The sequence below is a fragment of the Nomascus leucogenys genome, chromosome 12 (genome assembly GCF_006542625.1).
Source record: "Nomascus leucogenys isolate Asia chromosome 12, Asia_NLE_v1, whole genome shotgun sequence".
NCBI lineage: Eukaryota > Metazoa > Chordata > Mammalia > Primates > Hylobatidae > Nomascus > Nomascus leucogenys.
In genome coordinates, this window is record NC_044392.1 from 63,597,595 (window position 1) to 63,615,974 (window position 18,380).

Genomic DNA, 18,380 nt, shown 5'->3' on the forward strand with positions numbered 1-18,380 from the left:
TGGAATATTCAGAAATAAACTATTTAATCTAAATTTTATTAGCAGTCAAATCTATTTTTCAGATTTTTTAAAATGGCCATTGATTAACCTTCCTTTATTCTCCTCTGGAGCAATCACAGACTATGGTAGGAAGCCATTTACTAGATTTGCTTGGAATTAATGAACTGAGGCTTTCCTGCTGAACCATGTGGTTCTACTCTCTGCTTCCCCCAGACAGTTCATGAGCAATGTGATTTGCTTTCATTGTAGAGGGTATTCCTTTAGTGTTCTTATTCATGAAATTAAAGTAATAAAAGGGAAAGATGTTCATAAACAAGGTTTTTTTTCTCCTGACACGATTCCTTCTAAAACAGAAAACCACTTTAAATAAAATTTAATTAGGACCAAATATAGTATAGGTCCCCTCTGTAACAACTAGATTTGAAATATACAAGACACTGAATAATGTGTTACATTATTTTCTATTGGCTTTCCCTGGTTCTATGCCAAACATGTCTTGGCTGCAATAGAGAGTGAGTGAGGAGGATTCTGGGAAGAAAAAGAACATAATTATGGGGGGCTCTAGAAGAGTATAGCTGCAATCTGGCACTTTGCAGAAATTTTGGAATAGGAATGTAGCTCTTTTACAATTCTAACTCTATAGGTAAGGTCAACTTACAGCCTATGGGAACTTTACAACACATCCTGAAAGAAACTCAAGCCTTGCCAGAGAAGTGACAGTAAGCCATATGGTTTTGTTTAGAGATATAAGGTTAAAGAATAGATTTTATGTCCAGACAAAAATCTATTTTGAAGCTAGGGAGAAAATAAAAAGATACGCTTTTTTACTGGAAACAAAAAAGAAAAACAAATCGTAGCTATTTAGAACAAAGACCAAAACCTTTTCAACCCACTAAGCATCAATTAGGAACCAATATTAAAAGGAAGAAACTTGGTAAGTTGCCACAGTAGTTTCATAAAGTCCAACAGGTGTTTATTGTTAAGCAAAAGCTATACAAATAATGCAGTAAAATCCTGATACATTGGAGAACCAAAACAAATAACAACAAAAAACCCCCCAAACTCCATAAATAAAATGATACTTTAGTTTAAAGAATGCTATGGCAGTTCCTTTTCTCAAAGGAGTGAAACAATTTTAATCCCAGCTGCCCCCTATTTTATCTAACAATAGATTGTTTAAAGATATGTCACTTCTGGTGAAGCTATTCATTTCACCTAAACTGCACAGAGTTAAGCCTCAGAATAATTTTATCACCTACAGACCATATGCAGACTAAATACAACACTTGTGCCTGATTCTGAATGGTATCTTATATCAAAATGCTCCCTTAATTTTAGCTCTTGCTTCTCAAGCTTCTCTTTCAACTTACCAGAACTGCCTATAGTAACCAAAATTGGATTCGTGAAGAAAAAAATATATTTTAGGAAAACATGTGCAAAAAGCATCTAAGCATCTGTTAGCATTAAAACCAGAAGGCAGTGTATGCTGCAGAGCACATAAGAAGAGGCTTTAAAATTTAGTAATTCACAACATCCACTTAGAAGTATTATGGTAATCTTTTAAAGTAACACACCACAATGGTACAATCATTTCATTTGTTCAACAAATGTTTACTGAGCATCTACGTGCCTGACACTATGCTAGGTGCTGAGGATACAGTGATTAGTAAATAGACACATAAAGCACTACAGGTTTGTACAGTTTCTAAGGCTGAAAAGCAGAGAGGTTATCTTGGTAAAACTATAAAAGAGAAAACGAGGTCATCCTCTGATTTTTCCATTAGAGGCAGCTGTCACCTCCACTCCTACCCTGATTATGAAGGGATTGAGACAGATGATAAATGGGGGAAAGAAGTGAGAATAACAATAGGCAATTAGCAGTGAGAATTAGAAATGGGCTAAAACTACCAAAAGTAAGAATTCTTAATCTGGGGTCCAGGGAATCCGTGGATGTTTTCACGGGATCCTTGATCTCCCAGATATTATATTTCAAATTTTGATATATGGATGTATATACATTTATTAGGAAGTTGCTCTTATCAAGTCTCAAAGGGGTCAGCATTCAAAAACAGCTAAGGGCCACTAAACTAAAAGAATGAAATTCTGCTGGGCGCAGTGGCTCACGCCTGTAATCTCAGCACTTTGGGAGGCTGAGTGGGGGCGGATCACTAGGTCAAGAGATCAAGACCATTCTGGCCAACATGGTGAAACCCTGTCTCTACTAAAAATACAAAAATTAGCTGGGCATGGTGGTGTGCGCCTGTAGTCCCAGCTACTCGGGAGGCTGGGGCAGGCACTTGAATGCGGGAGGCAGAAGTTGCAGTGAGCTGAGATAGTGCCACTGCACTCCAGCCTGGCGACAGAGTGACACTCTGTCTCAAAAAAAAAAAAAAATGAAGTTCAAGGTCTAGACATCAGATCGAGAAACTAAGGGAACTATTTTGAAAACAGAAAGGTTTCACCAGTGTCCCTAATAACACACCATGTAGGTGGCTACCTATAGCAAGTATCAGTATGTCCTCCATTTAATTTCAATGGAAACTACAGAAATACCTTAGTTAAATAAATTACAACTAATGAATGACTCAAAATGTATGATGACCTCTCTCTTTTTTTTTCTTTTAACATACCTTTAAGGCTTCTATAACAAGGTCCCTTGCTTCAAGTTCTCCTTCAAGAATACTAAATAGTGTCAGGAGTTCAGGCTTGCTGAGCTTTTCCAGATTCATCTTGAAAGCCTGAAACAAAGGTAATAATCAGACAATCTCCAAAAACATAGTTAATTAGATACAATTAAAGAAAAAATAAAGTGAGAGATAAGAGCAATTATAGTATCAAATGCCTTAATAAAGGAAATAGTTGAAATTAAATAGAAATATGTTTTCTGATGTTAATCACAAACTGAGCAGCAACAGAAAGTAAAATTTACTTTAATTATTGATTTCACTATCACTCACAAAGATCAATTTTTCATCATATTTCCTCCAGACATGTTTACAAACAAACATCCTAGAAAATCTCAGAAAGAATTAGCCGCTAGGGCTGGGCGCAGTGGCTCACGCCTGTCATCTCAGCACTTTGGGAGGCTGAGGTGGGCGGACCACGAAGTCAGGAGATTGAGACCATCCTGGCCAACATGGTGAAACCCTGTCTCTACTGAAATACAAAACATTAGCCGGGCATGGTGGGGCACGCTTGTAGTCCCAGCTACTCGGGAGGCTGAGGCAGGGGAATCACTTGAACCCGGGAGGCAAAGATTGCAGTGAGCCAAGACCACGCCACTGTATTCCAGCCTGGGCGACAGAGTGAGACTCTGTCTCAAAAAAAAAAAAAAAAGAATTAGCCACTAATTTTTCAGGTAAAATTGTGTTATAATGAATACTATTTCTCTGAAAAATTGTTAGACCATCAAAAGATTTCCCAGTTTTAGATAACCAATTTCCAAAACTGTATATAAAACATTCTGATATCCCTCTTCAATTGGTTAAAATAAAATTTGGGAAAAGAGATAATGTTTGGTGGGAGTATGGGAGAAATTTTTCTTTTAAATCGTCTACTTTCACAGACAATAGCTAACACAATATTTATATTTTATATAGTAGAATAGATTTAATTCAACTATATGCAAACTTACTTTTAAATGAATTCTCAAAGTATAGTGTTTAAACATTTTTTTTTTTTTTTTTAAAGACAGGGTCTTGCCCTGTCACCCAGGCTGGAGTGTAGTGGTACAAACATGGCTCACTGCAGCCTCAACCTCCTGGGCTCAAGTGATTCTCCTGCCTCAGCCTCCCAAGTAGCTAGGATCACTAATACATGCCACCATGCCTGGTTAATTTATTTTTTATTGTTTGTAGAAATGGGGTCTCCCTGTGTTGCCCAGACTGGACTCAAACTCCTGGGCTTAAGCGATCCTCCCACCTTAGCCTTCAAAGTGCTGGGATTACAGGCATGAGCCACTGTGCCAGGCCTGTTTAAACGTCTTAATTGGCTAGGCTACTACAAACTGAATTTATCTGACTTGGTAAGTTCACATTTCTCTGAGAATCTGCATGTTCCAAAGTATGTTAAATGGCAACTTACAAACTCAATCCTTTCTACAACACTAATTCTCACAAACCACATAAAGATAGAAGTTAGACTGCTGTATAATCTTGGAAGAACCTTCTGACCAGTGTGTATGGTAAGATATATTTTATAATTCCCAAAGTAGAACAAATATTTCTCTCTCCACTTTTTATTTTCAAATTGCCAGTCTTATGGAAAGTGAATCACAACATGACCAGTTCACACATCCTCCAGTAATTTATCACTCTTATTAAATTTTGGGGGGCACACAAAAAAAGAATTGATTCCTTCCAGAGCTACTGCTTTTAAGTGAACATGTATAAAATGCATACTTCACTTTGTTGTTAGATTGTGTTCCAGGACATGCTGTCTAAGTCTTTTAAAGCATAGTAAAACATCTTTGATGTAACCTCAGCTCTAACTGCTAATTTTCTTTTTTTGAGACAGAGTCTCACTCAGTCGCCCAGGCTGGAATGCAGTGGGGTGATTTCGGCTCACTGCAACCACCGTCTCCCAGGTTCAAGTAGTTCTCCAGTCTCAGCCTCTGAGTAGCTGGGATTATAGGCAACCACCATCATGCCTGGCTAATTTTTGTATTTTAGTAGAGATGGGGTTTCACCATGTTGGCAAGGCTGGTCTTGAACTCCTGACCTCAGGTGATCCACCCACCTCAGTCTCCCAAAGTGCTAGGATTACAGGTGTGAGCCACCATACCTGGCCTTTTTTTCTTTTTCTTTTTATTTATTTGTTTTTTTGAGACAGAGTTTTGCTCTTGTTGCCCAGGCTGGAGAGCAATGGTGCAATCTTGGCTCACTGCAACCTCCGCCTCCTGGATTCAAGCGATTCTCCTCCCTCAGCCTCCCAAGTAGCTGGGATTACAGGCACATGCCACCATGCCCAGCTAATTTTTGTATTTTTAGTTGAGACGGGGTTTCACCATGTTGGCCAAGCTGGTCTCCAACTCCTGACCTCAGGTGATCTGCCCGCCTTGGCCTCCCAAAGTGCTGAGATTAAAGGTGTGAGCCACCACACCCGGCCTCTATTTTCTAACAAGTGAATTTTAGCAAATAGTAAATGACATTTACTTTAGTATCAGGGATATATCTCATAATATTTATTTTAAAAATAAAAATAAAAACTAAAACAAAACTAAACAAAAAAATTCTAACAAATCTAATAAAGCTACACTTTATTAGAGGTTATATTGGAAAGAATATGTAGCTTGGTAGTCAGATGCCACATCTGCATCTTCCTAGTTGTGTGACTGGGCAAGTTATCTGACTCCGTTTTCTAATCTGTCAAAGGGGGATGATGATATTTAACTCATAGGGCTGCTATGAAGATTAAGTTAATAAATGTAGAACATCTTACCACATTGCTGATACCTGGTTTCATTATTAATGGTTTCATTATTAGTAACTATTATCCTGTCTCATTTTTCAAAAGAATTTAAGAAAGGCACCATCAAAAATTGCAGACAGCCAAGATTGATGACCTCGGAAATAACTTCAGCTGCCCTTTTGCAACTGGGAAGTCCTTCTTGGTTCTATTTTAAGCTTCTAAGTAAAAATCAAGTATTATTTGTTAGATTCTAATAAAATAAAAAGAGGTACATACACAAAGAACTAAATTATATTGTACTTAAAGTGTTCGATATGTAAAATGAAAAAAAAAGTCTTTGATTTGTTAAGATAAATATACATCCTTATGAAAGAGTAAAATTAAAACAATCTTCAGAGTCACTTTAATTACAAAACAGTCCAGCCTAGGCAAGAAAAAGTTCTATCCCTTGTCAATGACAAAAAAGAATTCTTTTATTATTTCTGTGTTTATAAGTCACTTCTGCACACAAATGTTAATAACTGGAACATTTCACTAATATGTCCCAACTCGGCTGGGCACGGTTACTCATGCCTGTAATCCCATCCCAGCACTTTGCGAGGTAGAGGTGGGCGGATCACTTGAGGTCAGGAGTTTAAGACCAGCCTGGCCAACATGGTGAAACCCTGTCTCTACTTAAAATACAAAAAAATTAGCCAGATGTGGTGGCGCACACCTGTAGTCCCAGCTACTCGGGAGGCTGAGGCAGGAGAATCGCTTGAACCTGGGAGGTGGAGATGGCAGTGAGCCGAAATTATGCCACTGTACTCTAGCTTGGTTGACAGAGTGAGACTCTGTCTTAAAAAAAAAAAAAAGGTACCAACTCAGCTTAGTGTCTACATGAATACAATACAAATATTACACAGGAGGAAAGAAAAGTCACTGCTATGTAACGTAAGAACCAACAGATCTGTTTTTGCATATTCCAATAACCACTATTTATAAGTATTAAAATTTAACAATTCTTTCTGTTCTATGCATTTGAATGTAATCTCAATATATAGACACTGCAATAAATTTTTGCCTGAAATATAAAAGAATGACAGTAAAACTGCATTAGATTTTAGGATAGCAGTGATATTCTTGGAGGTAGGGGTGATACTGACCTGATAATTAGCAGAGTCACACTTCAGTCCTCAAGTATGAACTTACAGTTTTCTTCAGTAAAAAATTGGGAAAATTGCCAAATATATTTAAAATGCCATTAGCATGGTGGAAATTTGTCCAATGCTGCAAAATAAGGAGAAATTTATTGTTCATGTGATTATATTATAAACAACTTGGTAAATCCCATTAATGTCAACTGTCATCGCTGATAAGGTCTGACAGCTGTAGGTTGATAATGACAAGAAAGAAGAAAACAGCCAGTTCTTCAAGTTGAAGTTGAATAATATATGAAAAATACTAGGAATCTGACTTCCCTTTTGCAACTAAAATAAGGGAAGGTACAGGCTTTTGAGATCTTTTCTACTTTAAGATGTCCACTGCCATTTTAACTTCTGACTTTTCTCTTCCTGAAATGACAAAAACCTAGTTGCTTGAATCACTTTTTTAAACTGCCAAATTCATATAAGGAATATTCTCATCTCCTCACCTCCCAACAATCCATAAACAAATCAGCCTCTTAGCATCTCGACTTTGTCTATAAAGGCTGATTACACATCCTCACAGTCTATAAATCTGAAATAAAAACCACTTGTAGACAAATTGTGTGGATACATTATCATACACTGTGGTATAGCCAGCTATAGCTATATATATTTTTCACATTTATGATCAGATGTTAAATGTTAAATTATATGTAATTTTTTGTTTATGATTTCCTAACAGTGTATTAGACCCAGAAAATTTTATTAAAAATGATAGGCTTTAAATTTTATTTGATAAAATGTAATGTTTGCCTCGTATTTTAAGGCACTAAAAGTCTGAAAGCCCATTTGAGTTGCTGAAACCTAACAGTCAAATGGGGACAGTGTCAAAGGAAGAAATAATGCTGCAGTAAGTCCTTGGTTGTTTCATTAAAACAAGAATCAGTAATTCAACTAATTACAAATCTCTCAAGTTAGGACAGGAAGTATGAGTTTGTTATACAGTCAAGAATATAGACCCAACAACATATACACAAACCACTGCATAAGCTATTCCAGCAATTTCTGCCCAATATATGGCCAGAATTATGTGGCCAAGGATATTCAGAAAAAGGGTATTTCTAGCCCCATATTCATTATCAGAAAAACTGACAGATTTTTGGTATGCCATATTGTGTCTATAGACTCATTCCCTACTTATTTTCTAAGTAAGCTGTCACTTGTCATTTTCATCATCAGTGACTCTGAAGGACAAGATCATTTCAACTAAATACTCAGCTAATTCCTTCCAAGACCCAACTTTCCTTAGAGTTTAGACACAGACACTTCTAAGGAATGCTACAGTCTATAAATCTGAAATAAAAACCACTTGTAGACAAATTGTCTGGATACATTATCATACACTGTGGCATAGCCAGCTATAGCTATATTAAGCTTTATAGTTTTCTCAATAAAAAATACACATATAAATATATACAATAAAAAAGATAAAGATACTTATCTTTAAAAAAGATATTTTAATAGCCTGGAAAAATAAATCCATTTAAGGGCTAAATATAACACTTTTTTTTTTTTTTTTGAGATGGAGTTTCGCTCTGGTTGCCCAGGCTGGAATGCAATGGCATGATCTTGATCACAGCAACCTTTGCCTCTCGGGTTCAAGCTATTCTCCTACCTTAGCCTTCTGAGTAGCTGAGATTATAGGCATGCACCACCACGCCCAGCTAATTTTATATTTTTAGTAGAGATGGGGTTTCTCCATGCTGGTCAGGCTGGTCTCAATCTCCTGACCTCAGGTGATTCCCCCCCCGCCTTGGCCTCCCAAAGTGCTGGGATTACAGGTGTGAGCCTCCGTGCCCGGCCTACACTTATTTTTATGTTATCAATAAGTGATTTCAAATGAGCCTGCCCAGCATACCATTTGGTCTATTCATAGGTTTCATCCCACCATGAAATCTTAGGTCAATAGCCAGGACAACATGAGTCTTTTTTTTTTTTTTTTTTTTGAGACAGAGTCTTGCTCTGTCCCCCAGGCTGGAGTGCAGTGGCGCGATCTCGGCTCACTGCAAGCTCCGCCTCCCAGGTTCACGCCATTCTCCTGCCTCAGCCTCCCGAGTAGCTGGGACTACAGGCGCCCGCCAACACGTCCGGCTAATTTTTTCTATTTTTAGTAGAGACGGGGTTTCACCATGTTAGCCAGGATGGTCTCGATCTCCTGACCTCGTGATCCACCCGCCTCGGCCTCCCAAAGTGCTGGGATTACAGGCTTGAGCCACCACGCCCGGCCAGCATGAGTCTTTTCTAGATGAACTTTCTTGTGCCAACAGTCAGAAGTTACGGGTATCAAAAACTGCACCCCCCCCAACTACCCCACTGTGCCTCCTTAACTGTAGTACTGATTTTGCCTAGAAGTATGTTGGTGTGGCTTGGGCTCTCTGGATACTACCCGAGCTCCACTCATTCTGGTTTCGGTTATGCTTCTTATTTCTTGAAGAACTCCCAGTTTCTGCTCTGGAATTCCGACTTAATTCTATAAGATAACAAGCATTGCTGCTGCCATTTTACCATATAGAGACTGAGTGGCAGAAAAAGAAACACCCCAAACAGCTTCTATAGCCATGTAAGCAGTAGGACATGGCAGGGCAGGGTGGAGTACAAGCAAGATGTTTGTCTGTCTGTTATCTGGGTGTGAGCATATCTACATAGAACTGAGGCTTTATTTCTTTCCAGGTGGTAGGTTTTTCCACATAAGGTAGGAAAACAACATTTTTAGATGAGGCTTAGATAGTTCCTGACATAAAAATGCCTCAAAAAAATCTATATAGATCTATTTAAATAAATCAACTGGACTAATTTTTTTAATCAGTAATTTTACCTAGGAGATCATTCTTGCAACACTGGATAAAAATCACTTTTTAATTATATACTCAGATATCGAACTTAAGAAATTTATACTCAGCTATCAAATTTAAGAAATATATATTTGGACTACAAACGACTCAGATTAAGGTCATTCAGTGAGTTTTTAGTATTGGTGAGCAAAGTGATTAGTGATTAGCGAGCAAAGTTATAAAGGAAATTGACTCCAATTATGTAAAGACTTCTTTTTTTTTTTTTTTGAGACAGAGTCTCGCTTGGTTGCCCAGGCTGGAGTGCAGTGGCACAACCTTGGCTTACTGCAACCTCTGCCTCCACAGTTTAAGCGATTCTCCTGCCTCAGCCTCTTAAGTAGCTGGGACTACAGGTGCGTGCTACCACGCCTGGCTAGTTTTTGTATTTTTAGTAGAGACGGGGTCTCACCATGTTGGCCAGGCTGTTCTTGAACTCCTGACCTCAAGTGATTTGCCCACCTCAGCCTCCCGAAGTGCTGGGATTATAGGTGTGAGCCACCACGCCCGGCCTGTAAATACTCTTTCAATACATATAAGCCAAGCCAAAATATAGGAGGCCAGTAAATTCTTACAACTCAAAGAGCCAAGATGGACATGTGAAATGGATGTTTTTGATAGTTTCCCACTAGATCATGTACTTTCTTAAAAACCCAGTATACATGAAATAACAATAAAAAAGAAACTTGCCACATTTACAAATACTAAATCTGAATATGAACAGAAATGCACTGCTATTTTAAAAAATGCATTCAAAGCTTCAGTTAATAGGGTTGCTCCTTAAAAAAAAATTAAAATGTATACAAAACAACCTCGTATCGGGGGTAGAAGGTGTTAACACACTACCTCAACTATCTCAAAAGATTTAAGATTCTAATTTTTCAGAAGGATTATTTATTCATTTGGGATAAAAGAGTGACAACATTCTAAACGGTCCCTTTCATTCCTCTTTGGCATTTAAGGGTTAGGCTAGGAAGTAAAACATGTCAACGTGCTACTAGAAAATAATTATCTGGCTGGGTGTGGTGGCTTATGCCTGTAATCTCAGCACTTTGGGAGGCCAAAGCAGGAGGATCAGTTGAGGCCAGGTGCTCAAGGCCAGCCTGGGCAACAGCAAAAAAAAAAAAAAAAAAATTAAAAAAAAGGAAAGAAAATAATTTTCTGATTAAGAAAGCAGACCTTTTGTACATTTGTTAAAGAAAGCTATTTTTGAAGGGCGTGGCTCATACCTGTAATCCCAGCACTTTGGGAGGCTGAGGCCAGCAAATCACCTGAGCTCAGAAGTTTGAGACCAGCCTGGACAACACGGCAAAATCCTGTCCCTACAAAAAATGCAAAAATTGGCCACGCATGGTGGCGTGTGTGCCTGTAGTCCCAGCTACTTGGTAGGCTGAGGCAGGAGAATTGCGTGAGCCTGGGTGGTGGAGGTGGAGGTTGCAGTGAGGCAAGATTACACCACTGCACTCCAGCCCGGGCAATACAGTGAGACCCTGTCTCAAAAAAAAAAAAAAAAAAAAAAAAAAAAAAAAGAAAGGAAAAAGAAAGCCGTTTATGTTACTATTTACAAAAGTTCTAAAATCAAGGTATAATAACTAATCTCATTTTATTCAATTCCAATATTAAACAGTATAAGATTTATTATATCTCAAATCAAGCTTCTCTCAGATGAAGTTGAAAGATATTACTGGAATATTTGGATTACTATAATACATGTGTTAAATACACATAACACAGGCTGACTTGTACCTCCCAAAATTCATATGTTGAAGTCCTAAGCCCCAGTACCTCAAAATGTGACGGATTTTGGAAACAGGATCTCTAAAGAGATAATTAAGTTAAAATGAGGTCATTAGGGTGGGCTCTAATCCAGTATGACTGGTGTCTTATAAGAAGAAGAAATAGAGATATAGACGGGTCAGAGTTAAGACAATGTGAAGACAGCCATCTTTATAAGCCAAGGAGAGATGCCTCAGAAGAAACCAATCTTGCCCACACATTGATCTCAGACTTCTAGGCTCCAGAACTGTGAAAAAATAAATTTCTATTTTTTAAGCCACCCCATCTGTGGTACTTTGTTATAGCAGCCCTAGCAAACTCACACAACATGTTAACCACTTACTACTTTGACAGATGATTAGAACAACTAGATCTAATCTAATTGTAGGTAAGGGGGATCTAAGCCTTCCTCTTACCATGACAGCACTACAACATAGTATTTCTCAGAATGCCTTATTTTGCCTTATCAGTCTGTTTTTTCCTAGCCACACTATAGACAGCATTAGATAAAACAGGATGGTTTGGGAACATTTTTAGAGAAAATCAATTTCAGGATCCCACGAGGAAAGATGTTTTGAGTTATCCTGAAATATAATACGAATAGTGCACTTACAAAGAAATTACAATGGTGCCAAGGGATCAAGATGCTTGTTTATTCAATCCTGCCAACATAGACTTTGAAGCAGGCCTAAAGAGATCAGCTCTATAATTAAGCTAGTACTTTTTAGGGTCAACATTTATAACACTGTAGTACTCTATTGAAATACATAGTGCTCTATTTACATTAAAGCAGATTCCAGGTTACCAGATTATCTGGATCTATGCTGAATAGAGAAATTAATTATGATATATTATCAGCAATAATCACCACCACTTCAGAGTTCTATAGCAGTTTTCTAAGAAGAATTTAAACAATAATAGTAATAATGAAAAAAAGATAAACATTTATTGAGCTAAACATTAATGTATGCCAGACAGTGTTCTAAGTACTTGACATGTACAGGTATTAACTAATTCAGTCTTCACAACCACCTTAGGTGATATGCTATAACCATCCCCAACAAATTCATCATTATCATCATCCTCCTCATTTAACAGATGAGAAACCTGAGGCATAGAGGCTAAAAAACTTGCTCAAAGCCTCACAGCTAGTATGTGGTAGAAATGGGATGTGAACCCAGGTAAATTGACTCCAGAGACTCCCTTGGTAACCACTGCTTACATCTGATCCTCTCATTTTATCAGCCTTAGGAATTGTATGGTGGAAAAACCTCAGCTAAACAACGATTCACAAAGCTGGAAGGAGCCTCAGCAATAATCTAATTCAGCGCTCTCCTTCTACAGATGAGTACTGAGGCCAGAGTTGTTAATGTGAATACAGTTAAATAGAACTAAGTCTAGCATATATATATATATATATATATATATATATATATTTTTTTTTTTTTTTTTTGAGACGGAGTCTCGCTCTGTCACCCAGGCTGGAGTGCAATGGCGTGATCTCGGCTCACTACAACCTCCGCCTCCCAGGTTCAAGCAATTCTCCTGCCTCAGCCTCCTGAGTAGCTGGGATTACAGGTGCCCACCATCACGCCCAGCTAATTTTTCTATTTTTAGTAGAGACAAGGTTTCACCATTTTGGTCAGGCTGGTCTCGAACCCCTGACCTCGTGATCCACCCACCTCAGCCTCCCAAAGTGTTGGGATTACAGGCGTGAGCCACTGCGCCTGGCCACATATATGTGTTTTTAAGATCCAGTTTAATTCGCTTTCTGGGACAACATAATAGGTATCAGGTTTTTGTTTTGTTTAGTTCTAAGACTCATGCAACTCTGCTGTATCTCTCTGTGAGTGTGAGTGTGTGAATGTGTAAGTGTGTGTGTGTACACATCTGTCTTTTTCTCTCTCATATATGGTGTCAGCAAGATTTATATGTATATTGAAGAAAAGAAGGAAGTAGCCTTATGCCCATAAACAAACATTCAAATATCTTTTCCCTCAAATGAGAACATGTGTGCAAAGCTATTAAAAACAGGTCTGGGCCGGGTGCAGCGGCTCACGCATGTAATCCCAGCACTTTGGAACGCCAAGGGAGGCAGATCACCTGAGATCAAGAGTTCAAGACCAGCCTGGCCAACATGGTGAAACCCGATCTCTACTAAAAATACAAAAATTAGCCGGGCGTGGTGGCGCACACCTGTGATCCCAGCTTCTCAGGTGGCTGAGGAAAGAGAATCACTTGAACCAGGGAGGTGGAGGTTGCGGTGAGCTGAGATTGCACCACTGCACTCCAGCCTGGGAGACAGAGCAAGACTCTGTCTCAAAACAAGAACAAAAGGTCTGTCTACCTGGATATCTGTTTACACCATCTCAAGTATTCTCATCTGAGACAAGGCCAAACTAGAACTATATTAGTTAAGCTACTGGAATGGATGTTAATGAAAATGAATAACAACTTTTATATTAATAAATTTTTTATCATTGAACATTTTAAAAAAGATATGTCTTTTAACATCAGAATATTATTACCAGGAAACTGAATCATTTCATTTTTGTTTTTTTGTTTTTTTTGAGATGGAGTTTCTCTCGTTGCCCAGCCTGGAGTGCAATGGTGCAATCTTGGCTCACCGCAACCTCCGCCTCCTGGGTTCAAGAGATTCTCCTGCCTCAGCCTCCCAAGTAGCTGGGATTACAGGCATGTGCCACCAGGCCTGGCTAATTTTGTATTTTTAGTAGAGATGGGGTTTCTCCATTTTGGTCAGCCTGGTCTGGAACTCCTGACCTCAGGTGATCCGCCCACCTCGGCCTCCCAAAGTGCTGGAATTACAGGCGTGAGCCACCACACCCGGCTGAATCATTTCTATATAATTTGTTAGATGGCTTTATTTCATTTAAATGAAACTGTAACATGATTTCAATCAAATATGTATCTGACTGCCTCTATTGTCTATCTGTCCATCAGTCCCCTAAATTTTTGCTTTTCTGAAATAATGCCACCATAACTTGTAAAATACCACAACAAGGGAACAATAACATGTAGATTGATTATTTTCAGTAAGATGATTCAGGGGCCACAATTCTAGAGGCAGCCTGGAATGCAAACCCTTCAAATGCTAATGTAGGATGATGACGTCATTGATTCCACTAAGATTCCACACTGGGGATAAACTCCACAGAGTATGGTATGAAGGATTAACCATCAAACAGTTAAGGAATCTGTGTTTTAGCTATGCCCATAATCTGACTTTATCTGAACTGCAAAAAAAAACTTCAAATAATCCTCTAACAGAAATAAAACTCGTGATGTTGTTTTGTCTTCTAAGACAGATAACTAACTTAAAAAAAGTTTAACAATTGAGTATCAGTTGAATATTACCAACAAGCCTGGCAATTTTTGTTCTATGGTTCTTCAGGGACAGTAATTCTGCTGGGAGACAGTGTGTTATAGTGGAAAGCACAGGGATTTTGGAATCTGACAGAGCTGAGTTTGCATCCAGGCTCTGCCACTTGCTCTTTGATCCATTTAACCTCTGAACTTCAGTTCTTTATCTATAAAATGGACATAACAATACATACTATAACAGGAGGCTGCATGGTTTAAATGAGTTAGTGACTGGTCAGTTTCTCATTTCTCATCCTTAAAGAGCATACTTTTTGGTTTCATCTGCAAGGATAAATCATCCTTGTCTATCACTGTCTATCATCATCATTGTCTATCATTCACGTGTCTAATTTACAAACCAAAACAAGTTTACTTCTGACTTCCAGCAGGTTGATCTGCTCCAAAAAGAAAGAGATGGCCTGGCCAGTTCCTGGGAAAGTCAGTTTAGAGACATGTTCAAGCCAATTGTATCTGCACAATACTTGGGAAAAGAAAAGGCCATTCTTCTGCTTAGATTAGTTTTTTGTGCCTTTAGCATACAGGTAATCGCATGCCTTTGCTTCCACTGAATTTTAACAGGTTTTAATCAAGTCACAACTTCAACTTGTGATGACTGAGAAATGGGTTTCCTAAAAATATCACAGCCTTTTTTTATATTAAATTAAATGCACAATGGATATGTATTTACATTCGTAATTCAAGAGCAGTTATGACATTCTATTACATCAATTCATCTGTTTACATATCTGTCTTCTGTCTCACAAGACTCTGAACTCATCTGAACAACTACTCTGTCTATTCAACTTGATCACACTTAGCACTAGCAGTCTCTGGTTCAAACAGATACTAAAAAAATGCTGGTTGGAAAGAAATGTACAGCACTTTCAATCTCAGCCAACACAACTGAACTTTACCTTTTAGAAAATGGGAAGCCACTCAACATTTTTAACCTGGTGAAAAATCATAACAAAAGCATAGTTTTAGGAAAGTTAATGCTTACAGTACAGAGCTGACTTGACTGAAGAGAAAATGGAAACAGAAAGAATAGTCGGGAAAAAAATTTAACAGCATAGGTATGAGGCAAAAATGTATGAACTAGGATGGTAGCAATAAGAATGGAAGAGACTGACAAAAGAGACATTAAAAAGAATTTACTTAGTTATTTAAGAATTTACTTACAGTAAATGATGGATTTTCATTTAGGGAGGTTAGAGGGGAAATAATCCCAGATCAGCTGAGGTTTTGAGACTGGGTGACTACAACGATGATACCATTAGCAAAAACAGGGATCTTAGAAATGGAACTGGGTTTCTGGGGAAATGATGACTGTGATATGAGACAGGCCAAATGGGAAGTTATTTGACCCCAAGAGGAACGTGTTAAGAGTCTGTTAGTGTGGTGACCGCTAAAGGTTTAGAAGTGAAGAAGTCTTTGGGGATAGAGCCTTTTAAGGAAATTTATTCTGTGCCCTCAATTTAAGGACAAGAGGCAACAAGATGAAACTGATATGTAGGGCTAGACCAGATCATTGTTATACCCTCAAACATTAAGTCAGTTAAGAACTAGATTGGTTCTGTTGTTACTTCTGTAGCACCTGCTGTAACAGAAAGGACTATTTAGCAGAAACCAAGTAATGAGGGCCTCCCCCGAGCCCCCACTCTCCAACGAAAAACCCAGTTTGTGCTTCTTTCTTTTTCCTATAACTTACCTGTCAGTTATCCTTCATCCTTCTCTCCATTATAACTTACAATTCTTATCTCGTGTTAAAACAATTTATCCCTGCTTCTCCTTTCTGTTCTCCTTCCCTGGCTCTCACATTTCTTTTTTTTGAGATGGAGTTTCACTCTTGTTGCCCAGCCTGGAGTGCAATGGCGCGACCTTGGCTCACCGCAACCTCCGCCTTCTGGGTTCAAACGATTCTCCTGTTTTGGCCTCCTGAGTAGCTGAGATTACAGGCATGTGCTACCATGCCTGGCTAATTTTGTATTTTTAGTAGAGACGAGGTTTCTCCATGTTGGTCAGGCTGGTCTTGAACTCCCAGCCACAGGTGATCCACCTGCCTCGGCCTCCCAAAGTGCTGGGATTACAGGCGTGAGCCACCATGCCTGGCCTGGCTCTCACCTTTCTATGGTGGGTAGACCCAGAGCACACTTCAGCTTCAGCCTAGCCTTTCCCAGCAGTTTTGCACAAATAATCTATGCACATGCTCCCGAAGCTCACGGTCAGGAGTCTTTGTCTGTAGACCCCATCATCCTGTGCTTTCCTATTTTCCTTTCTTGTTTCTATTAAACTCAGTAACAATTAAGGGTTGCATTCTTTAAATTCAGTAACAATTGAGAACTATATTCTTTGTGGCTCCAGAAGTCAGAAAGGATTCATTAAACAGCATATGACACATTTAGATTGGAAGTTCTGGCTCTGTATCTGAAATGTAGAGTTTGGAAATAACTGGCAAAGATGAGCCATATTACAGCGTATTGCATTATCTAGTTCAATGCCTCCTTGTAGTCTTGTTTTCTTCAACCCACAAACTCCCGCCCTTCATGTTCCCCTACCTCTACTCAACTCCCCTATCCATGTTTTCTTCTCACTCCAGTTTTGGTTGTTCCTATCATCGCTCCTTACTTTGGAGACAGTGGGGGAGGCTGTCTTCAAAAGTAAGGTAAAAACCACTTTTAATCAAAATTACCATTAAAAGTCCCTTAAATTTCACCTAAGGTATAATTCTGAACAGTAATCACAGTATCTACAAAACATTCAGGTTGGTGCTACTTAAAGAGAGTAGAGCTTGGTGTGGAGCAACTGACAATTCAGAAAGAAGACATCAGCTAGCTGAATCCCTTGCCTTTCTTTTTTCCTTGGACCAAAAAACTCAAGAAAGATAATCTGCATGACAAAAGTATTAAATACACACACTCCAAGACAGATATACACTCTCCTAAAAATCTTTGGCTCAGATGCTTGAGATCATGACATATGCAAACAAGCTTTGTTTCCCTCTATTTAGGACTTAGTCACATGTTGAAAAATTTAAAACAAAACCAATCAATAACTAAAATCCAACACTAAGTCTTCACCTTTGCTAAAATGCTGAAGGAGTAAAATAATGTTTAATATTAAATTCTTTAAGTCACATGCCAAGTGCTAATAATAATACCTGTCAATTACTAAGTGCTTCTTATATCCTGGGTACCTTGCTTTGTGATATGTGTATATATTCGTGTAATCCTTTTTTTTTTTTTTTTTTGTGACAGAGTCTCGCTGTGTCACCCAGGCTGGAGTGCAGTGACACAATCTCAGCTCACTACAACCTCCACCTCCTGCGTTCAAGCAATTCTCATCTCCCAGCTTCCTGAGCAGCTGGGACTACAGGCACATGCCACCATGCCTGGTTAATTTTTGTATTTTTTTTTTTCTTTGAGATGGAGTTTCGCTCTTGTTGCCCAGGCTGGAATGCAATGGCGCGATCTTGGCTCACTGCAACCTCCGTCTCCTGGGTTCAAGCCATTCTCCTGCCTCAGCCTCTGGAGTAGCTGGGATTACAGGCATGCGCCACCACACCCGGTTAATTTTGTATTTTTAGTAGAGACAGGGTTTCTCCATGTTGGTCAGGCTGGTCTCAAACTCCTGACCTTAGGTGATCCACCCGCCTTGGCCTCCCAAAGTGCTGGGATTACAGGCGTGAGCCGCTGCACCTGGCAATTTTTCTATTTTTAGTAGAGACAGAGTTTTGCCATGTTGGCCAGGCTGGTCTCGAGCTCCTGGCCTCAAGTGATCCACCCACCCGCTTCAGCCTCCA

General features: G+C 38.9%; 1 protein-coding gene across 2 annotated transcripts in view; it reads right to left on the reverse strand.

The window, feature by feature from the left end:
- Nucleotides 1-18,380, reverse strand: part of CTTNBP2NL (CTTNBP2 N-terminal like) — a 69,032-nt gene that overhangs the window by 46,419 nt on the left and 4,233 nt on the right. For both annotated transcript variants that reach the window (XM_012500587.2, XM_003267983.3), the window contains exons 2-3: nucleotides 6,555-6,678; nucleotides 2,631-2,738 (exon numbers count right to left, since the gene is read on the reverse strand). In XM_012500587.2, coding sequence (XP_012356041.1) covers nucleotides 2,631-2,729 — 99 coding nt within the window. In that variant the 5' untranslated portion in view covers nucleotides 2,730-2,738; nucleotides 6,555-6,678. The remainder of the gene's footprint in view (nucleotides 1-2,630; nucleotides 2,739-6,554; nucleotides 6,679-18,380) is intronic.